This window comes from Numenius arquata, chromosome 16, assembly GCF_964106895.1.
Source record: "Numenius arquata chromosome 16, bNumArq3.hap1.1, whole genome shotgun sequence".
Lineage (NCBI taxonomy): Eukaryota > Metazoa > Chordata > Aves > Charadriiformes > Scolopacidae > Numenius > Numenius arquata.
Genome location: NC_133591.1, coordinates 5563342 through 5591265, shown reverse-complemented (window position 1 = coordinate 5591265; position 27924 = coordinate 5563342). Strand labels below are relative to the sequence as shown.

General features: G+C 45.4%; 2 protein-coding genes across 4 annotated transcripts; one reads left to right on the top strand and one right to left on the bottom strand.

Annotated features, from left to right (window-relative positions):
• Positions 1-322: 322 nt before the first annotated feature.
• RILPL1 (Rab interacting lysosomal protein like 1) lies at positions 323-25786 on the top strand. Of its 3 annotated transcripts, none has more exons than XM_074159256.1 (8): positions 323-786; positions 4418-4568; positions 10600-10718; positions 12055-12273; positions 15729-15901; positions 16442-16534; positions 20698-20785; positions 23266-25786. In XM_074159256.1, the coding sequence occupies exons 1-8, from the start codon at positions 487-489 to the stop codon at positions 23269-23271; spliced, it is 1149 nt and encodes a 382-aa protein (XP_074015357.1). In that variant the 5' UTR covers positions 323-486; the 3' UTR covers positions 23272-25786. The 3 variants fall into 3 exon arrangements, with proteins under 3 accessions (XP_074015357.1, XP_074015358.1, XP_074015356.1); XM_074159257.1 differs by lacking the exon at positions 20698-20785 and adding an exon at positions 19784-19859 and having other exon boundaries at positions 406-786; XM_074159255.1 differs by lacking the exon at positions 20698-20785 and having other exon boundaries at positions 413-786.
• A 1130-nt stretch (positions 25787-26916) lies between these two features.
• SNRNP35 (small nuclear ribonucleoprotein U11/U12 subunit 35) lies at positions 26917-27714 on the bottom strand. Its single transcript, XM_074159737.1, has one exon. The coding sequence runs from the start codon at positions 27712-27714 to the stop codon at positions 26917-26919; it is 798 nt and encodes a 265-aa protein (XP_074015838.1).
• Positions 27715-27924: the final 210 nt, after the last annotated feature.

Below are 27924 nucleotides of genomic sequence, written 5' to 3'. Positions count from 1 at the left end.
AGGTTGTTCCCCCCGGAGGACGATGCCTTGGGTTGATACCAGGAGGAATCCGGCTGCTGAAGCCACTCAGCGCAAGACACAGCCAGCACCGGGAGCGCACACGGAGAGCCTGGCAGAGCCCAGACTGTCACCCCGGATTCCTCCCGGGAAACTGGCGGGGCCGGGCCCGAGCCGCACCCCCAGCAGCCCGGCGGGGCATGCGCGGGGCCTCCCCCGGCCCGCCCGCCGCCCGCCCTCCCGCCGCCGCCGCCGCCGCCGCCCGCTCCTCTCCCGCCGCCCGGCCAAGTTTAAACACCCCCCCCCTCCCCGCCCGAGCCAGCCCGAGTCGGCGGGAGCTACGTGCGGCAGCGGCCCGTCTGAGGGAGCGCAGCGAGAGGAGGGTGTGGGCTACCGGGGGAAGGGGTGGGCTACCGGGGGAGGAAGGGGCGCCCCGCGCGGAGAGCGCCCCGCCGCCGCCTATGAAGGCGCCGCGGGGCCGGGCGAGCCATGGACGGCGGCGGCGGCGGGGCGCCGCCCGCCCTGGAGAAGAACGCGGCGGAGCTGACGGTGATGGACGTCTACGATATCGCCTCGGCCGTGGGGCAGGAGTTTGAGCGGGTGATCGATCAGCACGGCTGCGAGGCCATCGCCCGCCTCATGCCCAAGGTGGTGCGGGTTCTGGAGATCCTGGAGGTGCTGGTGAGCCGCAACCACATCAACCCCGAGATGGAGGAGCTGCGCCTGGAGCTCGACCGCCTGCGCCTGGAGAGGATGGACCGCATCGAGAAGGAGCGGAAGCACCAGAAGGTGCGGGCAGGGGGAGCCGGGGGGACGCGGCGGGGCAGGGCTGTCGCAGCCGGTCGGGGGAAGAGCCGGGCACCGGCCCCGCCGCCGTCCATCCCCCGCAGCCGCTGGGGAAAACAAAGCGGGAGGCCGGGGTGCGGGGCCGGCGGGTACGGCCGGGGCAGGCTCACGGGCTCGGCGTGGATGCTGCCTTAGCGTCGCTGAGGGTTTGGGCGTGTTGTTATGGTTGGTTGGTTTTGTTTTTTTTCCTTCCCTCCTGGAAGTTTCCTTCCTCCTTCCCTTTCTCCACCCCTTCCCCAGTCACTGCGTTTCATTTCCCTCCTGTCTGCCCGATTAGGACTCCTGCTCCATCCCCTCTCCTGAGGAAAGGATAGTGCTGCTTCCTGCTGGGCCAGGAAAGGTCACTGGCAATAATACACTTCTCTCCAGAGCTGTGAATGGTTTAGCAGTCTAGTCTTCCTGGTGCACTCATCGGGTAGGCAAGTCATAGGAGAGAGATGGAGGACTAAGTGATTTCAGGGCAGAGTTAGAGCTGAATAGTAGGGAAGAGCACTCTCCCGGATTCCTGCTCCATCCTCTGATGGTAAGATGTTGTCCCTTGGCTTGATCTGGGGTGGTCATAGCGTTCCCTGACGCCGCTCCCATGAAAGCCCAAGGTAGAGATCATTTCCCATATCCTGTTACCCTCGTGTGGCAGGACAGCACGAACCGCTCCACTTACTGCTGTGGAAAGGGCAGATTTGAACCATCCAGATAATGGATTTAAAGAAGTGGTTCTTCTAGCCAGTGACAATGCTAAATCATCACTGCTGCCTTATGCCATTCCTGCTCACACACACAGATTCAGAATGAAGAGCAGACAGGGAATTTCTGGAAGAGAGACCTCAAACTTCAAGAGCTGACTTTAATTTAAATAAATTCAAGTTTTATGCTTTGGAAAGAGTCAGCTAGGGGACTTTTGCTTAGCATACGAAAAATTCAGGATAATTCCTGCAACATTTTGCAGAGGAAGCCTCAGGGCAGTGTTGAAAAGGATAGTAGAACATCTTTAATGTATAAAGCCCTGGTAAGTCTACAGAATGTGAAGTTAAAAGGTCCAGAGAATACATACAAGTACGTGTACCAAACCTGTGCCTTTGCCCTTCTAACAGATCTGACTTCGAGGCAAGTGGATGGTCTGTTGTGCTGGTCCCAGGCTGTGTCTGGGCCCTCTGATAGAATTAGCTCTTCCCGAGTTATCGCTGGCAAGAAGGTTTTTTTGAGGACATGTCACCTCTGGGAAGAGCTGCCATTAAGTCAGAGCTCTCCCCATTGATTGCACAGAGACTGCTGTGCGGCCAGTCAGCAGTAATGCTTGATCTCAGATATTTACTGAATGCTGCTGCATGGCGAAGTGGAAACTGAACTGGGCCTGGTAGCAACACTCAGTATCGTTGTACAAGTCGATGTTCTGTGTAGATGCTTCTGAAGTTCATGTATGTATTAAAAAGTTTCCTAAATGTGTCAACTGCATCACTTGCAGGTCTCAACTGATCCCCTGCCAGTTAACCATCTCACTCTGCCAGCTTCTCATAGCCATGAAATGGCTCACGGCGTGTTCAGACCATCCAGACAAAACTTTGGTGGAAATATATTTTTAACAGGGAAAATAAAATACATGATACATACATGCTTTTTTTTTTTAATCAAGTTGATTCCCAGTGCACCGAGTCCCTGTAGAACAGTAGTGTCACATCCATCTGTGTTCCAGCGTGAGGGTTTGAAGATTTAACTCTTTCACAGGACAGGTACTGGGCAAGCAGAAAGAACCAGAGACTGAGAAATAGTTGCGACCCAAAAACCAACCCAGACAAGCCTTTAGTGGTCCTTGCAAGCATCAGTTTATGAGATTTTAGAACTTAAAATCTTTAGATGTGAATCTGTTTTGCCCGTAGACCTGGCTTAGCACCACCTCGACTTTCCTGAGCGGGCTGGCACCTACTGGCCCGTTGATCTGCCTGCTCTGTCTGAAGCTTCTCCTAATGAGGGTTCAGAAGTTAATTTCTGCTCCAATTCATTGGGCTCTTCAATAGCAATAAGTAAGAAGGTTTGTCTAGGCAAACCTCCATATAGTTGTGTGTTTACAGAGCGGCCACACATAAATGATAGAAGTTTAGATAGTTTGGGGTTTTATGTGTGTTCTATTTTGTTTTTAGCAGTATGCTTATAATTGATGAGTGCGCTGTTTTATTATCTAACTAGGTCAGCATGTTATTTTCGCTACAGAGTTGTAATATGCAGCATCACTGTAAATAGTCTAGGTATTTGGCAATATAAAGTTTCATTACAGGTTTGCTTTTCTCTTAAGATAAAGAGTTTCATGTAAAATAGAGGTGATTCATGAAATTTTCTTTACTTCTTAATAATTAAGTCTATAGCTTACAGTGCCTGTATGTTCCTTATAATCTATTTGTCATGTAGTGTTTTCTGCAAAGCTTTTGGGAAGCGTTACAAAATGACAGCAACGCAGTAGTAAATGCTGGAATAAAATGGCATTTGGGCCCGGAAGTCAATAGGAACATGATTTCCCATTATCAGAGTATACATTCAAAGCAGAAAGCTATCCTTTAATCTCTCGGCAGAGCTTATTTTAGCCTCGAGCTGTGCTTGGCGGGGTTGTTGTCTGAATGTGTTTTGTTGTTAGGTAGGGAAGGGGCCTGCTGGATGAATGTAAAAGTCAGCAAGTGACTCAGCCTGGCTCCAGAGATTTGCATGCAGCTTTTTTTTTTTGTTTGAAGCACATACATGAAAATGGAGCAGAGAATGCCCCCCCGCTGCAGAAATATGATTTACGGCAAAGGCTTTTGGAACAAGCAAAGCTCTAAATACGACTGTTTTTCCTTGAGGACCTTATACTTTTTGTCCTAATTTGACCTTTGCGGGGATTGGTGACAGCTGCTCTTGACACACAGCGTCCTGACAAATGGGAGCTGTTTTGACTGGTCTCACTGCTGCTAACATAGATGCCACTCACGGCATTCCATATAGAACAATTTACATAAGAAGCAGCACAGTTTTGTCTTGTGTTTACCATGTGGACTAGGAGCTCTGGGTTTGCTGCACAGTATCCTGTGCTTATTCTTTTACACTTGTGTTTCATAACAGAAATTTAGACTAGAGATGCTACTCTTTCAAAATGAACATGCCCAACACCAACTCCCCTGGCCCACGCTGTGTGATGTTTCTGGGGTGTTTATAACAGCCTTTCTGGCTGCTTCTGGGGGTGCAGGAGGTGATTCTTGCTCATGTTTAGTTATCTTGCCTAACACAATAGTGTCCCTAATCTGGTCCTCACAGCAAAACGGGGCATAAGGAGCCATCCTTTGGGTAACTTGTGTGTCAAAAATATTTGCATTAGGAATTATCTCCTTGTGTTTTTACACTCAGCGTATAGCCTAAGGAGACTTTGATACTTGGTTCCTTGATGCTGGCATCAGGAAAGTACGTGTCTTCTAAGAAATTCAAAGTAGCCTCATTTAATTGTTTTCTGTAAGAATCATAGTAGGATTGTTAGTAGTTTGATCTGTAAATAGTCCAGTCAAAGACTCTTGACATGTTTAAAAATATAAATGTGTTGTCCCGGTCTACCCTTTAGGAATTAGAACTGGTGGAGGATGTCTGGAGAGGGGAAGCACAGGACCTTCTTACCCAAATTGCACAGCTGCAGGAGGAGAATAAACAACTGATGACAAACTTGTCTCACAAAGACATTAATTTCACAGAAGAGGAATTTCAGAAGCATGAAGGCAAGTTTGATACTTCAAATTCAGTACTTGCTTTTGTTACAAAAAGCAATACTTTATCAAAATATTTTGACTGGATATTCTGGCTTTTTTCCTATAGATTGATGCAGGTCCGGGTGTGGGGGGGTTTGGTGGTTTTATTTTTCCTAACTGAATAGAAAATCTCTGAATATGTGGTGATACTGAAGACATGACAAGAGGTGGGGGTAGGAGTGAAAGAAAAGGCTGAACAAATCTTTGGCTGAGAAGCACCTCTGAAAGTGAAGTCTAGCATCATTTTTTGGTCTATCACTGTTTTTTTTCATTTTAGTTTGCACTTCGCAAAAAACATTCTTAAGCCCACCTTATGCTTTCTAATACAAACGGAATAATCAATTCAGCAATGTTTATTTCACACCATTATGCACAAAAATAGGTGCAACTGTTGATCTAGTCAGGATAACTGTTTGTAAAGCAGCAAATCAAGATTTGTCTGAATTATCAGTCCACCGTATGGAGATTCTCTAAGAGAATATCATGATATTCTCCTAGAATAGGAGACACTGATTGTACTTGGTTTACCTGCCTTTAGGGTTCCTTCACTTATTTGGGACTTATAGCCAATTTAGAATAAGTGAAGATATTTCTAATCACAGAATCCTTTGGGTTGGAAGAGACCTTTGAAGGTCATCTGGTCCAACCCATCAAATCCATATCTCTGCAATTTAGACAGACGGATGTTGTAAGGCCTTTGACACGATCCCCCACAGAAGTCCAGATAGATGACATCCGTAGCTCTTCCCTTGCCCACTGATGTAGTCACTCCATCATAGAAGGCCACTGGGTTGGCCAGGCAGGACTTTCCCTTGGTGAAGCCGTCCCGAACCACCTCCCTGTCCTCCGTGTGCCTTAGCATAGCTTCTAGGAGGATCTGTTCCATGATCTTCCCAGACACAGATGTGAGGCCGACATGTCAGTAGTTCCCAGGGTCCTCCTTTCTACCCTTTTTAAAAATGAGTGCAAAGTTTCCCTTTTTCCAGTCACCAGGGACCTCATCTGACTGCCACGACTTTTCAATTATCATGGAGAGTAGCTTGGCAACTACAATGGCCAATTCCATCAGGACTCTGGGATGCATCTCGTCAGGTCCCATACACTTATGTATATAAATCCATAGACTTATTACGTATAATCCAGGGAGTGGGTGAATCCTAAAGAATTGAGACAACCAATTTGTGGGCAACTTCTTTCTTGAAATAGAATGAAGTTCAAGACACGAGGTTCTTACTTGCAAGGACAGGTAGATTTTACTGCAGCAACTAAAACAATTGCTGTCCTCAGCTCTTACCCACAGCTCAGCAAATAGCTCTTTCCCAAGAGCAGGGGCAGATGAAGAGATGTCTGTTTGCTCCACAGTTCATAGTACGTAATCTGAGGCTGCTGGATACTGAGCCCATTTCATGACACTTTGCTGGCATTTAAGCTGAGGAGTTGAAAAAAATGACTGTGCAGCTTTGGGGAAGAGGCAGCCTTGAGCTGAGAGATGGGGCAGACAGCTGAGAGTGGTAACAGCGTCGCTCCAGTGGCAAAACCTGCCTGTGACGGTGAGTCAGTCTGGAAGTGGGTGGCTTTCTGAACTATTTGTACATGGACGGGACTCTGTCCCACTGCTTCAAGCCACAGCTCCACTTTCACAGCTTCTGATTCAAGGTTCTGATTTTCAGTAAAGTCACGGCTCCCTCAAAAGGCATCCTGTGTGTAGCATGCAAAGGCACCAGCCAATCTGAAAACCAGACCACACCGCTGAGCCATTGCAGCTCTCCAACAAACAAAGGGATATCCTTTTCCAGACACTGGAGGTTGGGATTAAATGGAGGCTTCTGTAGGTGGATGAAACTCTGTCCAACACTGCAGAAGTTGCAGTTGCTTTCTCCCGAAGGCTGAGTACAGCTCGCTTGCCCTTGGAAGGAGTATAATGAAACCTTCAAAAAGTAAAAATTGTTAAACCTCTCAAGATGACCGATTTTTTTTTTTAAAACAAATGCAATGCTTTCAATTTAGGAGTGAATTAATGGCAAAAAAAGTAGCTCAACATCAGCCTTACAAACTCCACGCAAAACTTCAGAATGGCAGTGGTGAGTCATGGACCATGAAGACGATGACATCTTGTTATAAAGAGCCAACTTCCCCTTTGTTTTCTCTTCTTTTTTTTTTTTCTTTTTTTCTTTTTTTTTCTTCCAGAGGATATCTAGCTCACTGCAGCTCATGTGCTTGTATTTAAATATAGCCATACTCTTCACATGCAGCTAGCCAAGCAAATGCCAGGCATGCTTTTCATGTTATTTTTACTGTGTCTACCCAAGTATAATAACACAAACAAAACGCATAAACCCACGCCAGAGATCAGATTCTGGGATCACTGATATTCTTTGGCCAAAATCATCAGTTTAAGTCAAATCACATTAATTTATAGCAACCCCATCTTATTATTGGGACCTATTATATGAAACCCAACTGTTTTCCTTTCAGGAAATTTTGTCATTAGTGAATGGGGATAGATTTGTCTCAAGTGACTTGTTCAGATAGTGTCAAAAAGCAGTCACGCTGCTTTTTTTCAGTCTCCATCATTTGATCTGACGTGTAGCATCTGCAGAGGCTGGTCTTCAAGCTGAAAAGCTGAACACTTTGTTAGCTGGGCTAACTTTCACCAGACTCCAGTCTTCCTATCTCAGCGTGATTTAGTACTGTGATCATGTCTCCCCTTAGTGGCTAGCCCCTGGGATTAACAGCTTGCTGCTTACTCACCAGACAGTTAAAGGAGTTATTTTTAGCACAGGCAACAGAGGACAGTGATTTGGGTGTGCAAGACCCCGTCTAAACAGGAGTGTTCTGCACAGAGGGCATCTGCTGAGAGTCTGAGCAGAGCAGAGCAGAAGGACGTGTGGCAGAACACAAAATACACAGGAGGGGTTAAAGATGAGTCTGCGACATCCATTAATGCTACTCCTCCCGAGCTCAAACCGAGCACTGCTTGATGGTGCTGACTGATTGGAATATCCTAGTAACATGCCACAAGCAAACCTGCCCCAGCGTGTGTCAAACAGGACAAGCAGGCTGCCGCTCCATGGCAGCAAGGGGAGCTGCTGGCTCGGGCTGGCTCTGGTAACACAGACAAGCAGCAGGATGTCAACCCTCGTGTGAACCTCTCGTGCGAGGCTGCTGGGGAACCTACAGTTCCCTTTCCAAAGGGGAGGCAAACTTCCAGTCTGAATATTTAGGCAGTGGTATAGTGCCACAGGTCCTGACTGGCACTTTGGCCTGTTGTGATAGATGTTGTATAAGCATCTACGGTAAGCAGGTCCCCAAGAATGGTTTGGGTTTTTTCTTATTTTCCTTTTTTTCCCCTTTTTTTTTTTCAGCTGCTTTCCTTTCTCTTCCTCGAACAATGCTCTGATCACAGCAATTCACAGGAAGCTGCTCATAGGATGTGCCTAGGGAAGCCGGCTGGGTGTGCCATTTAAGATTTTGCAGATATTAGACTTTGAATCATTTAGAGATAATTACTTTACATTTAGGGCATTTAGTGATTTCCCTCTCCACTTCCCCAGTGCCTGAAGAATTGGAAGAAAATGTGACTGTCTGACAAACACTTCCCACCTTTCCTTTCCCCTCCTCCTGAAATGAAAAGGATAATGTAGTGATCTGTGCCCGCAATCGAAGTCTTTTATGCTCACCAAATGCTGGGGAGAAAAATGAGTACAGTGGGAGGAAAGGCAGTCAGCACCGAAATGGTACTTTATTCTTTAAATAGCACTTGCTATCTAGAGAGCTTAAAGCACCTCGCAAGTACTAATGAATATAGCTGCACTCACTATTCCTAGTTCCTACTGGGGTGACACCACCATTCTGAAGTTTCACTGCAGCCCCTCTGTACTTCAAGGCAAAGTTTTGGATTTTTTTTTTTGTTTTTAAATACAGCTGGTGTTTTAGGCCCCAGCCCTGAGACTGGCTGCAGACGGTGGATCCAGGAGCCTGTAGTGGGGTTTGTGGATGCAGTCACGTACCCGACCTATGCTGTGATAGCAAAGTGGGGGTCTTTCACAAGAGTTAAGTAGCAGGATGTCTCAGGGCCTACTTCTCCTCCCTGGTGAGTATAAGCTGTTAACACAGTGAAGAATTAAAGTTACCCTGCGTAGAACTAGAACCTAGAGCAGAAAGATGATAAGGACCAAGGTCTAGAAACAGAGTAGGCAGACTTCGCACAGAATTTAAAAATTTGAGGATGTAATAACTAGAATGTGAACACCATGTCACTCTCAGCTGTTTTCAGGGATTTGCAGCACAACATCTGAACCAAGTTCCCTGCCAGCCATGATCACCATCCCTTTTCCCAGCAGAGCAGTTACCCGTTCTCTGCTGTACCATAGCTCTGGGAGATTCTTTAGCAATGAGAGATTGGAGCTGCTGTTCCCTCTGTTTGTAGTAGTGTGCTTTTTATGCCTGCATGGGAACCCACAGCTGCTGCAAGAATGCACATCCAGCAGAGTTACTCCCTTTCTCTGTCTCTCTCTCTCAGGTTTGTCTTCCTCTACTATATTATCCATCAGTTCAAACTGTAGATGCTCTGTAAGCTGGAGTTCCTAGAGGCATGCAGCCTACATGCTCTTATGGGAGCAACTTTGGATTTCTCTGATGAGGGAAGAACACAACCAGAAAGCCTGAGCTGATGTTAGAAAGTAGAGACTGGACTGGCTGGATACATCTGAAGTGTATGCATCCTATTTCTGATGTGGGAACTGCTTTAATATATTAAAAAGGAAGTGGCTTTCCAGCCACCCCAGAGGGTATCACCATTCGCAGTTCATAGATGGAAAAAGCTGAGGACCCAAGTAGCTGCTTTGCCAAAGGTAATAGAACAAGACAGCAGCAGACCCTGGGTTTGAGCTCCTGCTTGGGCTGAACTTTCATCCAGAGCAGCCACACACTGCCCTGGTCACAGCCTCTCATCTTCAAGCCATCCTATGGGATGTTGCACAATGTGATTTCATGTGATAGTTTAGGACCATCAAACTGCATGTTTCTGTGCAGTTATCGGGAAAAGTCAGTGTAGTAGATTTATCATCTCACTGAGTTAAACCATCTGGTCTGTGTTTGCTCTGAAGAGCTCATCACTGTAGTGCCAGGAGTTCTCGATTATCTCCATAATGGTAAATAGTGGAAGAATGCTTCCTGTTTTGTGATTAGTGACATATCCTAATGATTCGTTGGTCAGATTTCAGGTTAATCTAATCCTTTATTTATCTTCACACAGGATCAATGTTGGATTCTTGGCAATGTTCCAAGCATCTTTCACGAGTGAAATGCCATGTAGTGTTTTTCTCTGAAGTACAATTCTTCTAAATGTGAATTATCACACAATAGAACGGGGAAAGGGCTGCAAAACATGGGAAGAAAATATGTGACCATAATTCAGACTAAATTTCTCTTCTAGATTCAGGGTGGGGTACCCTCTGAAGGTCCTGCTTCATCTCCCTTTCACCCAACACAAAACTGGGTTTCAACATAAAATCATTCTAGTCCAGTGCACCTGAGCTGGTTTGGATCTAGCTGCAATCCACAACAGTGACATGTTGTCTCAATTTTGCTGAGGATACAGACCATCTCTTTTACAATTTTCACTGGGTCTTGGCCAGCTGATTCTACCGATTATCACAGAGATAACCAAGCTCCCTGGGGCATACTGTGAACACTGGCATAAAACTACTGAGGCAGCAAGACGTAGCAGTGTCACTTCACTGTTAAAAATGTTTCCGAGGCCTGTCAGTTCCTTTTTTTATGGAGTTTCTGTGCAGTGGCTTTATGGAGTGGATTGTGTCATCTGTGTTCCCTGTTACCCTTGATTAACCTTCAAAGCATCTTCCAACAGCTTCTGTGTAATTCTACCAGCAGGCAACTTCCAGAGTCTTTACCTAACTATTTCTCGCTGTTACTGTTCTCAGTCCCAGCAGCTCCTGATTGTCCTTAGTTTTTTTTTCTGTGTTCTTTTTTTAACCAGGAATGTCAGAGAGAGAGCGGCAAGTCATGAAGAAGCTGAAGGAAGTGGTAGATAAACAGAGAGATGAAATCAGAGCAAAGGACCGGGAACTCGGACTTAAAAATGAGGATGTAGAGGCTGTAAGTGGCTCTTAGTCTTCCTATTTCTCTTCTTTCTCACCGCTACTTTCACAGTCTAGTTTTAGGTTAATGTAGAATTTGTCAGCAATGCCAGATTATTCATCCAGTAACTGAAGTGTCCAGTGTAACCGTGGAGTGTCCAAAATGATTAAGCAGTCTTCAGTGCAGACACACACCCTCTGCTGCACTCAGAAGGACCAGGCACACTTGGAATATGACTGGAAACAAGTGTAATAAGGAAGAAGATGGGGGAAGGACAGGTTGTTTTCTTTGTTTCCTTAAAGACCTGGTACCTCTCCTCTTTCATGGGAACAGGACGGGTAACTTCTCTGGCTTCTTGAATCTGCTTTGGCAGTGCAAACTTCCTCAGCACCCCCGTGCCTCACCTCACCCAGAGATCCCTGCTGTAGGTGAGCGGGCTACAGTATATTTTACATATGATCTCTGCAGAGTTTGGCAGCAGGGACTCCATGTGTGCCCTCCCACACCAGGGATGCAGTGTGGATTACCTCTTTGCACAGGAAGGGGGTAGGAGGAAGGGGCCTGAGCCCCACCCAGGTCACTTGCCTTTGCCAGCAGTGAACAGAAGGTCACTGAGGGGATGGGTGGCCCTGGGCACCACAGCACAAGAGACCTGACTTTAGTCTTAGATGAATCACACACTCCACTGTGACTTTGGGAATCACATGATGTCTTGGTTCTTTCTGTGTCAGAGGAATGACCTCCTTACCCATATTTTGCTTCCCATTCTAACGCTGCCTCATCTCCTTAGGCCATGGGACTTCTCTGGTGCTAGTGAGGGCCAGACCTAGATGATCTCTGCTCTACCCAAGTGCCTCTGGCGGGTCTGTGGCCTTTCAAATTGGTGCTGTCCATATAATGCCCACCAGGACACCTCCTGCCTTATGAAAGGGCCTAAGAGCTCAAAGCAAAGCCCTTATATTATAAATTGAATAGTAAAGATTCCTCTGTCTTGTCTTTATCACTTCTACTCTGGGTTAAGATTTAATTCAGAATCCCGTAAGCCACCCTGTTCTTGAAGTTTGCTTTTTTGAAGCATAGTATCAGGAGTGGTGGATTTGCTTTTAGCTGGAGAATTCCATGTGCTAGGGGAAAAATGCCTCTTTACTCTAGAAACCAATTAAATTTTTCTGACTGCAACTGTAGTAGATAATTAAATACTTAAAAAATCTAATCAGGGGGTGAGGAGGGGGGAGAATTTTCCAAATTAAATTCAACAGGTACCCACTACTTTTTCTTTAACATGATGTTTGGGACTTGGCCACCATGGCTGGTGGCTGAATGGATGCTGACCCATTGCATCAATGTTTTACAGCTTCAGCAGCAACAGAACAGGTTAATGAAAATTAACCATGACCTGCGGCACCGGATCACCGTTGTTGAGGCTCAGGGGAAGGCACTGATTGAGCAGAAGGTGGAGTTAGAAGCATATTTGCAAACCAAGGAGCAGGAGATGGGCAACCTGCGAGCAGAGCTGGGGAAGCTGAGAGAAAAACTACAGGGGGAAGACAGCGAAAATGGGGAGGAAGTAAAGGTAAGAGGCACTTTAAATCACTTTTTAAACAGCCTTTTAAAAAGCTTCGGACCTTATACCAAGTACCTCTTCTTTGGATAAATGTCATTGATGCACACCACAGGCAATGGTAGGACTTAAGGACAGCATCTTGTGTTTGGATGTGACATACAGAGAGCAACGTCACTCATTGCGCTGTGACAGGAAAGGCTCCGTTAGGGTGGATGATGACCCAGTGGAACAGACCTCTCCTTCCTAAAGGAGGAAACTGGTCACACAAGAGGCAGAGTGGCAGCACAGGTTGGCAGTGGGACATCTGCATTAGAGAACAGCTCTCCCCTTAGACTTGGCCACCCATGACGTGTCCTAGGATGTGTAACCTTTGGGTCACGCACTAGGCTGCAGAATTCACCAGATATCAGAACAAATCACTGCTTCAAAAGAGAGTGCTCTGTTAAAAACATCATGAAGCAAGCCAAAATCTCTGGAGTATCAGCTGTCAGTTTGTATTGGAGGCAGATAGTGTTTTGGTAGTGTTGTATTAGTATGTTTGGCTTCTTTTTGATTGTACACATCAACCCCTTTCCCCAGAGGAAAACAAACGGATCCCTTAAACAGTCTGGGATTTCCAAAAGATAAACAGCTGACAAGTAGCTTAAGCTTTGCCAAGTATGCAAATATGCAAGCCCTAATGGGTCCTGAAGGTGCAGTGCTTTATGATGGTGGTGGCATGTGAACCATAGTAGAAAAGAAATTGTGTCAGAAGCAGTCCCAGAGGCAATGCAGAACTCCCCACGCTTGGTCCTCACAATGCTCATGGCACTTTTGATCTGTCAGGACCGAGCTGGTCTATCGCTACCAAACCAACGTATAAATATTTGAAGGCACCTTTTAGAGGAATTAACTTTGGCCTCATTTCTGGTTTTGCTTCCTATCAGAATGTGTGCAGTGAAGTGTTACTAGCACACATTCATGAAAAGCGAACGTTACTGCTTGCATACTCAAGTACCTGCAGGAAGAGGCAAAGTGACAAGCTGCAAATTGCGGTGGTGCTGAGATCAGAGCAGCAGGGATGCAAACGGGATGCGTCGGTAAGGGCTGCAGCACCAAGCAGGATTGTAACTGCCTGACAGGCTGCAGCGGAGAGTGAAACATCCAACTCGCTTGTAGTGGGCAGGGATATATATCAAGAAGCAGAGGCAAAGGCTGATGGGGTGCCCTTGTCCCCCCGAATGTGACAACCAGTGCTGTGTTAACATGTCACTGCCGAATTGGGCAAGCACTGTATTAATAATGAGAAGGATGATTTCATTGCTGTTAGTTCAGCCAGGACACCCAGCTCGGTAAATGGGGCTGTGGAGCCTAGGACTGGAGCCAGCAGGAGTGAAAGTGTCCTCAGTCTCTGGAGAGAAAGGATGCATTCTTTACCTCGCTCTAACTCATCAGTTCCATGGCAATGGCGCCTCTTCTAATGAGAGCCGTTCCCCGTTCTCTTTGCCAGGATAACGGTTAGACAGGAATTGCAGTGGCAAGCAGAAAGATGGAGTAGCTGCATGCTCTGGAACGGACATTGCTTGTTGGCTTCAGTCAAGTACATTTGCATTGGCTACGGGCTGCTCAGTCTTTGCTGATTTGAGCAAAATCGAGCAAAAATAGCTTATTTGGGCAAAGGTGTGGGGCAAATATACAACCAAAAGAAGAGGCATCAGCTCAGACCCTAATCTAAAAGAGCAAAAGTGTTCGGGTAATTTCCTTTGAACCTCTTGTTAGGTTGCATCAATCTTTATTTATTGTAGTCTGTGTAAAGAAACGTGTTTGGATGAATGGGGTGAATCAAACAAGCAGACAATTGAACACCGCTCTGCTGCTTTGTCTTTGCAGGACAAGGACTGCAACCCCTGCTGTAGAAACTGGTATTACCTCAGCCTTAGCCCAGCCAAGTTTAACCTGAAACCATATAGCAAAACTGTTTCACAAACACGTGAGCTTAAAAGAGGGGTAGGGTTAGGCTTACAAAAAAGGGACTCTTAGCTCCTCAGATTTCCAGCTTGTATCCCAGCGAGGCATCACTGCAACACAGGAGCTCTGCGACTCTGATCTCTGCATCCTACTGGGAGGGCGGGTGGCTGACCTGGCTGCTGGCACCTCTGATTTCATGTGTGAGTTTCTAGTCAGTCCCTGCAAAAAGCATCGCGTTTCAAACGTACTTTGCTGGAACAGAGTGCCCTGCATTCATTTCCATTGTTAGAAATCCTGCAGACCTCTAAAGGCTTGTAGCTGCTCTTCAGCATCTTGATTCCGAGTACCCTTCCCAGAAGCTTGTGATTTCTCGTTAGCTGGTCCTCAGCTCTGTGCAGCCACCGAGTGGAACAGCAGTAGAAGACCTCAATGGTGGTCTTCTGTATGCTGTGCTTATACAGCCCACATTTTCACAAGCAGTTAGGGCCAAATAGTTCTGTGCAGGTGCTAGAGCCTGCCTGGGTGACAGGAATTCCATAGGCCTGGGAATCCAACCACGTGCCCAGACTGCAAGTTCTGGCTTGTTGGGAGCCACAGAAACTGGGGGGTGGGAGATAAAACTCCTTCCTGTTCCCAGTGAACTCTTCTCAGAGGAGAAGAAACAAGGGTACACATGTACAAATGCCTCATCTAGCTTTCGACTGCAACTTTCGTCCACCTTGTAGCTAGATCCTGGTGCTAACGCCAATCCTGCTTTTTTAATAAAGGCATTAAGGGGATATAAACTTAAATCTCCGGTTGATATGTTTACATCCAAAGGAGCTTTCTCTTTGTGGGAAAAGCTGGAAGGAACTGTCATGATCTTTGCTATGCAGCTTTTCCACTGTTTATATAAAAGGCTGATGTTTGATTTAGCCCATTTGTTAAGGATTTCATACTTTTAAACTGACTTGTTTATCAAAAATTGGACTATACTTTTTCAGTGGACCTTCTGGCAGTGTGGAATCCCCTGGATTTTCTCCACAAGAAAACTTCCCACTTATAAAGTGTCTCAGGTTGGACCCTGTGTTCAGGCCTGCTAGAAACAATTGGTGTTCGTTTGTTTTCCCAAACATGTAGCTCTGTGAAAGATTCCTGTGAGCACAGGGTTTTGATTGTCAGTCACAACTCTTAGGTCTTCCTTTTCCCCTGAAGCCGAGGTGAAGAGAGGTAAAATAGAGCTCAGAACGTCTTTCAGAGGCTTGCCATGGTCTCACCACTCCTGTGTGTGTCATCAGTCAACCTGAGCACAGGGAAGAACAAAGTGGTCAGATCACTGAGCTGTTCTTGCTGACAGTCCTTAACATCAAAAACTAATTCCTTCTACATTTTTTTCCTCTTAAAATTGCCGTGTTTCTCTTAAAAGAGGATTTAATAGAGCTGGAACGAAGAGGTTGGGAACTAGAATGATAAATACTTTAAGCTCATCAGACATGGCACTCGCACGGTGAATTTAAAGCCCACGTTTCGCTTCCTAGACAGAACCAAACAACGATGACTGCCTCTCAGAGTCAGAAAAGATGGCAATGGACTTGAAAGATCCAAATCGTCCAAGATTCACCTTGCAGGAGCTCCGGGATGTCCTTCATGAGAGGAATGAATTGAAATCTAAAGTGTTTTTACTTCAAGAGGAGCTTTTATATTACAAAAGGTAGGTTAGATCTCCTCTCCTGTTGCATGCTATACACAGAGGAGCCATAGGGCACGTCTAGAAACAATAAATGTTCTCTTAAGTGGTGTCTAACAAGCTTACAATTCTGCAAAGGCTTAAAGTAGAGACCGCAAGCATATGGCTTTAGTTTCAATCTGGTTCCTCAAAATGGGAAAAAAACTATGTCGTTCCCTAATTCCCAGGTTCCCCCTGAATCTCAGAAAGATTACAAACATTTAGTGCTTTTGAACTTCAAAAATGAAGATAAGAGTGGGTCTAAAATGAAAATTCTAGACCTTTTATTCAGTGCGTTCCTCTTCTCCCTCTCCTTGTCACAATGAGAAGAAAATACTGAAAGGAGACCCAGTTCTAGGTGCTGTTCCCTTGGTTGATAGAAAAATCTCCCATTGATTTCAATGAGCTTGGAACAGATCTTTTTGCATTTCTTCATCAACAGTACTGCTTCAGTTTGAATTTTAGAACTTTAAGCTCTTCCGTGGCTTGGGAGGAGAACGTTAATTACCTTTTCTTTCTTTCAAGTGAGGAAATAGAAGAAGAAACTAGATCCCCTCAACCTACACCCATAATTCAGTCAAAACCCTCAACTCAGCCTGAATCTGGAATCAAACGACTGTAAGTAGATATTTTCTAAGGATACTGGATATAGTCTGCAAATACTAAATGTTTCTTATGGGTAGGACAATTTTAAAGAATAAATTAAGATAAAATAAAAATAAAAATTAAGATAACCACATCCCTCATGTGTGTGGGAGAGACATCGAGCACTTGACAGGTATCATGAAACAGCAGTTGGCTTTGGCCAAACTTTGTGCCGGGTTCTGGGTCAACTTTCAGTCTCGGATTGCTTCCCGTGGTATCTTTTGCTCCCTACATGCAGACAGCGGCATGGAGCCCACCAGTAGTCCATGTGCTTATGTTTAAGGGCCAGACTGGTGTGCCCAAGAAGCCCACTCCGGTTCTAATGTTTCCTTCCTAAGTACACTATTCAGGACAACCAAAACCAGCAAGTGTCGCAGTGTTTTATTCTACCCAGTATGAGCTGGTGAGCTCTTAACCACACACACCTGATCTTCCTAGAGAATTTTCTTGTCTGGGCCACATAGTCATACTCCAAAGGGTACCAATTGTGGTCTTGTTCAGAGCCCTGCTCGGCCTGTCCTGTGTGCCCAAAACTGAACTCAGTGCCAGATCTCAGTGTTCCGGGATTGTAGGAACAATGATCCTGTTGAAGTGCAAGTCCCAGTTCCTTAACACACAGATCCTAAGGTGGAGGAGTGTCAGAAACCACTGGCCACCAGGTCATGCTCAGAAGATGTGCAAAGAGTGTTGTTCAGAAGTAAAACCAGCTGCAGACCTGTAGCCGTTGGGTGTGGAGAGCAAGGTTTCCCCACGACCTCGCTGTGCCCGTTTCCCTGTTGACCTAAGCCTGTAGACACCAAGTTGCACAATGTGTACAGCACGAAACCCTTGTGTTTGCTGAACAAATTCACTGCTGGAGAGGATGCCAGCTTTCTTGGCTATAAAGAACCCCACCTTCTTCAGGTGAAGTATTTAATGTCACTGTTCAAAACCTAACCTTACTGTCAGAGGCGTGCATTTCCTAGTATATCGCTTAATTACAAAATCACAGTGTTAGCTAATCCATTTGCCTGTTGCAACTCCCTCCTTGAACATTTACTTATTCCACATTAAGTCTTGTAACCTTATAGCAAGTCTTTGGATTTTTGTGATACTGGAAGTTAAACTTTAACTGCATAAATGATTTTGGAACAGTCATTTTTTTTTCCCACGTAAAAAGCTCTTCCATCCCATCCCCGTGTCCATAACCCTCAGCCCTTGCTTAATAACAGCAGCAGCCCAGTGAGAGAAAGCTCCATTGGAAAGTCTGGACTGATCCAAACCACCATAAAGCCAGGAGGGCACTTTTGATTATTTTCAGTAGCCTCCAGGCTCTGTCGGTGCTGCTCTGTTTGCTGAGAGAACCCTTCCTCTTACATCGCTAGAAAAGACACTTTGAGATTGGACTTAAGTTTTCATTCTGCAACTGCAATGATAGTAATAATACTTGGTCTCACAAGATCACCACCGTAAAGCCGCTCTTTTCTTTTAAATTTATTTTAGTATTTTTTAAAGCTTATCCTGTTGTTGGGGGGTGGGATGGGGTGGCTGGTTTCAGCTTACGCAGTTTGTGTAGATTGCAGCTTCCATGCTTGATTCATGAAACTAAGGCAGCATAAAAATGTAAATAGACGTTGTAAGACTGAGCACATGCTGACGAGGTATTAACTTTGACTCTGCCTTCTGCATACATGCATGAGCAACGCCCGGAGCCGTGGCAGGAGGCACCGGAGTGTTTTCAACCAGTTACCTCAGTGCTTTCCTCCTCTCGGTTAATTTATTAGTGAAAACCTGTTGAGCATCAGACCATTCAATCAATGCACATTTTCAGACACCTGTAATCTTTCTGTTTCTCAGATTCTGTGTCAAATTCATGTAACTAAAACCACACACAGTAAAACATAAAATCATGTTGTTTTGGTCCCTTTCAGGAGAGGCAAGAGTCCTCTTCTGCTGGCCAACGGAAGCACGTATTGAACCTGCTGTTAAGATGAAATTACTTTCTTTAGCTGTCCTGCTCTGTCCCCAGGTTTCTTTCTGCTCTCTCTTCATTTAGCCATCATATTAAATAAGGGAAGATAAAACCATCTACTTAAGTAACCTGAAGGATGGTAATAGTTTTTGGGTTTATCTTATTCTTGCAGCCTGTCTGGATAGGATTTGTCTAGTGTGGGTTTGTTTTCTTTTCCCCCTCCTCTCTGTGTGTGCTGTCAACAGTGTACGTGTAGATGGCCTTTAAGAAGACAGGAAATATCACTGCTGGGAAAAACAAAGAACCCAAGAGCAGCATCTGTTCTATCACCCCCCCTGCCCCACCTGCAGCCCCTGCCTGCTGTGAGCTGTCTCCAGAGCTCCCTACAGGCTCCAGCACCTCCCTGTAGGGCTGCCTGGGTAACACACTGGCACATAAACTCTCCAAACCAAAGACATGATGAAATCTTGTAATGCTGATATCTGCGTGCAGAGTGCCTTTAGAAATGAAAGGAGGATTGCTTTTCCCTCCATTTCAGACTCTTCCTCCTGACTAAACAAAAAGCTGAAGTACAAAAATAGGAGAGACTGTTGCTGTCCTCTCGTGAGAAGTTTCATGCTCACCTGTGTAACGTGCCCTTTTTTCCCTGACCACGCCGTATCTCAGGGAATGAGACACGTGTATATGTAGCCTGTGCCATCTAAGATGTGCTCAAGTGATTCTGTGCTGCCTCCCCATAAAGAAAGGAAAACAGAAGTTAGAGAAATCAACATTTTTTCACTCCCAGGGTTTGCATGTTTGGAGCAAACTCTGAGTTCTGATCTCCGACTGATTGATTTCTACATTTGTCTCTGCCACATCACATGTCAGAGTTTTGATGAAATAATGTAACCAGGAGGCTTTACTGAGGAGGAAAAGTACAAGGATTAAAAATGCTCCCTCTGTTTCGAGCAGTAAACGCCCTTTTGTTTTCTCTTTAAGGATACGTGTGTGTTTGTCACTGATGTAATGCCTGAAACAGCCATAAGTTTTCTTCCTATTCTTACAGTCTACAAAAGCTGATGTGTGTCTCATTTCTGCAGCTAACGGACTGTGCCACGAGGCCTAAAAATAGAAGTTCTAGTTACTTTTAACGATACAACAATGTTTGCTTGTTTGTTTTCAATTTGAATCTAAGAATAGGAGTTAGAGTGACCGTGTTGGGGGGAGCTGCGTTTGGTCACAAGTGAAATGTCTCTCACGATTTCAACTTAATCTTTAATTGACATTAGTCCACAGTTCAAAAAATTATTTGGCACAAGGGAGAACCTCTGAGGAGAACCCTTAGAAAAACAGAGGGTGTTCCAGGTACGGTGGAAGGTGTGTTGGGAGGTTGGTGTGGGGCTGGCTGGGCGTAGAGCACCGGGCCAGCGCGCGCTCTCTCAACCTCTAAGTTGCATGAACTGTATAACGATGTGTAGTAAAAGTGCTGAACTCTGACGAAGACGCAGTCTTGCCGCTGGCCAGTTGGAAAGTGTTGCTGCCAGAGTAGTTGCGAGGTTTCAAATAAATGTTTACCTGCCTGCAGTTGGCATCTTTCTGCATGTGAAGCACTGCAGGTTCCTTTGGAACAGATACACGGGCCCTTTAACCAAGTAGCTTGCATAGGAGGTTATTTCAAGATTCCCCCTGCGATACTGGTTCTTAACGTGAAACTATCAACTGTAACATTGGTAAAATCTTTAATGGTAATGCTGGTCCTGTCTAACCCTGTTTCCCCTGCAAATATCCAGTAGTCACGGCAGAGTTTTGTATTTCTTAACATACACCTTCATCCTTCATTTCATGATGTATGTGCCTGTTTGTCTCTTGGAAGACCGGTGTGCACTCTGCTCTGCATTGCTACAGGTAGTAATACCTTGATGAAATCCAACCCGGATTGCAGGCTGCCTCACAACAGAAAAGTGGTATCTTTTAGAAATTCAAAAGCAATTTAAACTCTTTCAATGACTGCTTTCTCTAAATAAGTTTTTCACTGAGGAGAACTGTCTTGGGTGATGCAGATCCACCTCTCCCTGTAACGTGTCCTGTGTGGTAATCCAAAGTAACCCTGTGTATCATGTTTGCCTCTTTTCTTTTTAATGGAATGCTTTTTCTTTCCCTTGCTCCAGTCTTATTTCTTCTGTGTCTGTACTTTCCTGACCAGGATCTTTACAGCCATAATGCCCATGGTAGCAGCTGGATTGATTCCAGATGATCCCACATTGCAGCCAATAAGAAGACTTGTGTCCCTTGTAGGATTTTTTTATTTTATTTTTTTTAAATGTTTGGTACCATAGTTTCCTTTTGCATGACCCTGTGTTAACATGTGCTGCTGGTTACATTCTCATCGGCTGCCTGTGGGATCACAGAAGGACAAAGTGCCAATCAGAATGACCAGTCAGTACACACCTCATCATAGTCCTCCATGCTCATCCTCCAGTATTGACATTTTGTCACCTTTTGCCTTAATGTTACCGTGCTGAACCGATCATTACTCCTTTAGAAAATTGCCGCAATATGCAATTTTAACCAGCATCTGTTAATTTTGCTTACTAAGCCTGCCTATTCACAATTCACACCAATGCTTTTTCAGAAACCCATGTCATTCTAATGACTTGTTAGAAATCAGTTAGTTAGATTTACAGAACGTAACGGCTGATATTTACATTAACTTCCAGTGTTAATTATAGGCTGTTGCTTCCATGTCTTTCTATCTATACACTCTATATTTTGTCTTTAATTATGTATTTTGGAATAGAATATACACTCTCAGTAATCAATTCTATCATCCTTTTCTTGGCTGTCCCTGGAAGACATGCGGATTGTTGTTAATGCAAAGTCTCTTTGGATTAGAACTGCTGCTTTAGTGATCTTCATATTTACAGCAGCAACACAGCATTTACATTCCCTTCCTCTCCACGCAGACGTGCTTTCTCCATACATCCTCCAGGAGAGTTTTCTAGGCATAATAACAATTTTCATTGTTTCAGAAGGAATTAAAAAAGCCTAACCCTTCTGCTGCGTGTAGAGATTTGACAAACATTTTTTTTTCTTACTTAATTTCATGGTAAAGTGAAAAATTACTGAACTTTGACATTTGAAACTTACTGCATAAATACAGCAGTCCTTTGTGTGGACTTCAAGATACCAAGGCTGACCAGGCAGGACCAAACGTGCTCAGCAGAAAGCCTCAGTGATTAGACACTTCTTTTATCCGCCGGAATCGGATCCGGCCCTGAAAAGACATAGCATATGTGTGTGAATGTATGAGCTCCTGTGATAAAGGTGGTAGAAAAGTATGAGGCTAATGAAGTGCAAAAGACTTATTTCACTATTAAGGCTGCACATTTGAAGCCGGGAAATGCAAAAGTTCAGGTCCTGCTAGCAACGTTGGTTATCTGGCATTGCACTCGAGTAGCTTTTTTTATATCACTTTCTAGTCAAGAAATAATTATTCTTAATATTCTTAGTATTTACCATCATGCTTACCTGCACCTATGATAGGGTATTTTTTCAGGAAAGCTGCCTTAAACCTCATCTGACACTCGGATACAGCCTCCTGTGTGACTAGAGACACTGAAGGCAGAACGCCCTGGTCTGTACAAGGCGGCTTGGACAGTTGGGATCATGGTACTGGGGGGGACACGAGGGAGTGTGGGGGGAGGATGAACACCGAGGACGGTGGGGTGTGAACAGAGGGTCAGGCTTATGCCCTGACAAATACTTCATCACCTGTCAAAGCTGAGTTTATATTTGCTTAGTCTCATACCGTAGAAGCATTTAGCTGTTCCTGCCCTGGATCAGAACTGCGTTGTACTTGGTACTGCGCAAGAAAAACAGTATTTACCTCCTAAAGCGCGCCATTAAACCCCAAAGGGCGTGCAGCCAATTCAGACCTTTGGTAGCTGGAACCAGTACTTTTGCATTTCTCAGCAGCCCCAAACGCTGCACTAACACCTCTTGTACTGAACTCATGACAAACATGGAATTTGCCTAATCGAGTAACTTCATCCTGTACAAATAAAACGATACTAAGGATTTTTCCAACTGTATTTTTTTAGCTCCGTTGTCAGCTGGCAATTTGTTGTTGTATTAAATGGCTGTTGGTTCATGTACGTCATTATCTTAGAGCACCCAAGCCGTGTGACAGGAAATGACGTGCACACTTGTGTGCATTCACTTAGAGCCTTCACCCTGCAAACTCTTGTGCACCTCCGTGCATTTATTCATTTATTTTTGCAGGAATCGAGTCTATGTATCCAAATCTGTGCACTTGATACAAATGTGGAGGCTTTATTTTCTTATCTGATGAACTTCACTGCTGACACCCTTAAAAACATACTCTATTTCTGCTTGATGGTAAATTATACAGATTTAATGCCAAAGATACCACTTTACTTATGCCAAGAAACTAACCCGTGTTGTGTCGCTTTTTTATCTCAGGGCTGGGGAAGGGGGGAATAAGCATCTAAAATGATACCTGCACCTTGGAGAGTCAACAGCTTTTAGAGCTTATTTGAAGCTTCCATAGCCAAACCGCTTGAGATTGCAATGACTTCATCTCTAATAACATTTTGACACGCACTCCCATCAGGCTTCACTGCCTTGATTTTTGCAGATGCAAATGGATTTTTTTGCTCGGTGTTTTGTTGTGCTGTGTATCGCGTCGGGTGTTTGAAGTATTTTCAAGATGGTAAACGGTTCTTCTTTCTTTTCCCTCCCCTCCTGGAAGGTTTAGTTTCTTCTCTCGTGATAAGAAACGTATGCAGGCATCACAGAAAAATGTCCACTTCCAGGATACTTTTGGAGAATGGTCAAATTCAAATAAAGATGACTCCTACACCGAACAAGGACAAGAAGCCCTGCAGCACCTGTGACTAAAAGCTTGAGGTGTTCAGTTTACCGCGGTAGTTCTCGACAGCCTAGTAACAAGAAGCTTCTGTAAAACAAATCCGGCAGCTCCTCACTCCTGTTTGCCTTGCACACCTCAGTGGCTGTGTCTCAGATGTACTCTTCAAAAGGGAGCCCTCACTGTTTTTCTTGGTGACTGTTTGCTGAAAACAGAATCCAAGCTCTGTAGTAACAGTCGCTGATACCCTGGGACATCGAAGCTTCTACATGACTTGTTTCGTGCTGAATAACAAGTCCACGGTCTTATTCATGCATTAACTACAGTAACACAAGCTTCTTTAAACCAAAAAAAAGGACCCGTGCCATTATTAGGAGTTTGTTTGCAGTGTACAATATCTAGTGGCAAAGACTCTTTTCCCCTGTTTGTTAACACTATCGGTTGTTTGCTTTTTATTTCTGTACGAATTTTTTTCGAGAGGGATACGACAGCCGGCCACTCTCCATGGCGGGTCTTAGCACTGCTGTGTCCTGTCCAGTTCAGCTGGCATCTGCGTTTCGCAGAGGAACCGCTTGGAAGTCCACCTGATACAAACTGATAAACTGGAGTAGCCTTGAGAGGGACAGTGCGTGTACGTTTCCCTTCCTGCTTATAGTGCCTAAAGCATGAAGAAACCCATGTATGAGGTGAGCGTGCCTTGCATTTTGCCATGAGTTCTGCAGTATTAATGGAAAACAAATTGCTTACAAGGAGGAATTCTAACACTTGAATTTTGTCCTTCTTACCGGGGACTTCCCCCTAGAGCAGCAGACACCTGCTGGAAAGGAATTAGGTCTCTTTCCCACAGGTGGGTTTTTAAGTCACACTCCACTTCTCTGTCCAGATAAGGCTGCCTAACTTCAGTGAGACACATCCTCAACGAGCTGACAAACACTATTTTAACTGACTTAGAGAAGAGGTTTTCTCTGACTAGTCTAAACACTACTTGGGCAGAGCGGATGAATCCTCTACGTGCAGGCTGCTCCCCTGGTTGATGTCTGGGGGGCCGGCAGTTACAGGGGCTTCACTTGCCAGCAAAAGCCAGTAAAGCTCCAACTGCCCCAGGTCCTGAACGTAGGAGGAAGCCTCAAGGGGGCTCCGGGGTGACAGCGAGCCAGAGGGTGCCGGCCAGTTGGCTTTAATACAGGGTGAGCCAAGACTGGGTGTATGGGCAGCAAACGGTTCTCGGCCCATCTAGAATGAAACTGCCAGGGAACTAGTTTTGCAGTGATGGGCTGGATGGGGCTCTGCTCCCGACTGTAACTGTGCTGTGTTTTGGACACAGACCTTCCACATCCTCTAGGCAGAGAAAGCGTTCACTGTGCCTCCGTGGTGTCACTGCAGTTCGGGGCAGGGGGAATGTGGCCTTATATGAAAGACATCTGCGTTGGAAATAGTGACAGTAGTGTCTGATGCTAGTATTAGGCAGATACACTTTTGCCTGGTTACGTTTTGGTAACATATTTTTAAGTTCTATGCTTACAGAAAGCTGTATCCCTTAAACAGCAGCACTTCCCACCTTGCCTGAAAAGCAACTCTTAAATGGGGGGGGAGCATCTTCATTTAATGATACTTTTGTTGCTGAGATCTCGATTTCATTTCCACATTAGAAAAAAAAAAAAAAAAAGTACACTACAGTTGTATCAGGCAGTTAAAATAAACTGTGAGTGATGCCTGTGGAGTCTCTCCTTAGCAGAGTTTACAGTCGTTCGGCACATTTAGAAGAGACGCGGTGATCAGAAACAATGCAAGAATGCAGCGATGCATGGCCTGAATAAGCACATCACTTTTGAAATCAGCTGAGAGCAATGAGCTGGGATAATAGAAACACACAGACTGAGCTGTTTCCCAGCACCTAAGCTGGTCTATCACAAAGGACGGCTCCCGGCCTGGTGCACGTAAAGCTCGTTCCGCCGGAGGCCAGGGCACCATTGTCGGGTGAAATGTGCAGCCAGTTCCAACAATGGCACTAAGCAGTACAGCCTTCCCCCACTCATCTCTGTAGCCCATTACCTCAAAAATCTAATTAATTACTCCTGACCTGCTAAGCATTAACCACTTTGCTGCTCATCCTCACGTAAGAAATGCTGAGTTGAACCACTCCAAGTGCCATCGGAAAGGATGGTGTGTAGGGCAGAGTATGTAAAGGCTTGAAGACCTGTCACGTATTGTTTCTCAATATTCAAGTAGAATCTGCTTTTAGCAAAGGGGCCAGGATGTTGTCAGGTAAGGGCCAGAACAATCCTGCCTGCAAAGCGCAGGATCACTGACGGGTTTTTTGGGTTGTTTTCTTTTTTTCTTTTTTTTTTTTTTTTTTTTTTTGGTTGAGCAGTAAATCATTTTAACAGTTTAATAAATATTTCTGAAAAACAAGTATTTCTGCAAGACTGGTGTCCTTTTGTTTGTGGAAAGTTAATACCATCTCTATGGATCTGTCTTTCCCCTGAAAAAGTCTCACACAACCCTTCATGGAAATAAAGCCTCAAACCGGGCAAGGTTCAGCGCTGGGCCATTCAAAGGCTGACTAAAAAAATACAGTTCTAAATACATTAGCAAATATTTAGGAATTGCCTATGATGACAACGCTACAGAGCCTTTTCTAGAAAACTCTAAGCTGCTCAAGGGAAGATGCGTGTCTGTATGTACACATCCTGGTTCTGAAAAAAGGAGAAAGGAGATGCTTTGCCCTGTTTTCCTCAATTCAGGTACAACCAGCAGCAAACCCGGTTTCCAGAACCAGATTTAAGCCCTGTGCAGGCAGGGCTTCACTCGCAGAGAGGAGAGGCCAGAGCGGGTGCAGCAGTGATTGTCCATAGACTGATCAGGAACATGAGAAGCTTCCTGTCCTGCTGACTGCTCCTTTGTGCACATTCCTCTAATAAAAGGGAATAACATCCTCCCATGATGTAAAAAAGAGATTGCTTCTCTCTCACCTCACATAGTTAAGGCCACAGTATTACTAAAGATCTCACCTGTCCCAGTGTTTTTGAGAAAATAAAGTCATTTCCCACCATCTTCTGTTTGGGGCACACTTTCAGAAGCCTACTTTGTTGTTATTCCATTACTATTTCTTCAACAAGTGGCTATTTCATAAAGGGCATCCGTCTCGCTAAATGAGTGTGGACATCGGGCACACAAACAATTAAGTACAGAGCTCTCTCGTGAACCCTAACCCGGGCAGCCGGATGGGTATCTATCGAGGTGTGCACTCAGTTTCAGTGGGATGCCCGTAACGTGGCACATTTCTTACATTCACCAGTTCAAAAATATTAATACAAAAGTTTATTTCCTCTGAAGAACAATTCAACACGTACCTTAACCGCATTAGCAACCGAACTACAGAGAGCTTCTAGCAGGCGAGTCACAGGCACAAGACAGCAGCAGCACAGCTCCCTGTGCAGGGAACACTGCTCACAGCCCCGAGCTGAAGGCCACGTCTGCAGCGGAAACATGGATGTCAGAGCAGACACCACAGCCCAGACAAGGCACCGTCACCTACCGATGCTTGTCATCCTCTCTTTGTTTCTTGGTATCTCTTTCCCTGCTCCGGTCTCTATCCCTGTCCTTCCTGTCTCTGTCCTTCCTCTCCCTCCCTCTGCTCCTCTCCTCTTTGGAGTCCCTGTCTCTCTCACTTTCACCCCAAGCCCACGACCGCTCCCTTTCCGGCCATCGCTTGTCTCTGCTCCTTTCATGGTCTCGGTCCCTTGTTCTCCAGTCCCTTGTTCCTTCACGAGACCAGTTTCTTTTCTCTGCTGAGCCTTCCCCATAGAAATCATTCTTCATGTTTGGCAAATTGATGGGCTTTCGGAAAGGTCTGTCCCGTCCTCCAAACCGTAGCTGCCCAGATTCTTTTTTGCCTCCAAAACCACCTCCAAGCCTCCGAGGAATCCATCCTTTGAGAGTTCTCTCCAGTTCAAAGTCCACAAAGATCTCATGCTGATCTATAACCAGCCTGTTGGCATCTCTGTGGGCCTTCAAGAGAGCACGCTCCTCTTTGTACTCAATAAATGCGTAACCCTTGGAAAATCCCGTGACCAGGTCTCGAACCAGACGGATCTTTCTAATGTCTCCATACCGGGAAAAGACCTCCTTTAACTTCTCTTCTGTTGTCTGAAGATTGAGCCTTGCCACGAACAGGGTTAGGTGAGGATCTCCTGTGACTCCCTTGTTGGGTACGTAGCGTGCCAGCATAGCCCTCCATATGGCACGGTCGTGGGGCTCCTCATCTGTGCCATCGATGCTCCCTGCTTTGAGGGGGTCATACTCCTTCGCTATGGGGGCCCAGTCATTCATTGTCTACCGGGAAAAAAACAAGCATCACACAGGTATTTTAAAAAGAGGAGCAAGTAGCGCAAGAAGCACTTTCAGCATTGCTGTATTTTTCAACAAAAAATACCCCGAAATTTGATAAACTTCAATAAACCGGCAATATGGCTGTTGTTTGAGTTCACCTCCCCGGGAGGAGCCACGTCGGGGAGCCCGGATCCGCCCCGGGCTGGGGGG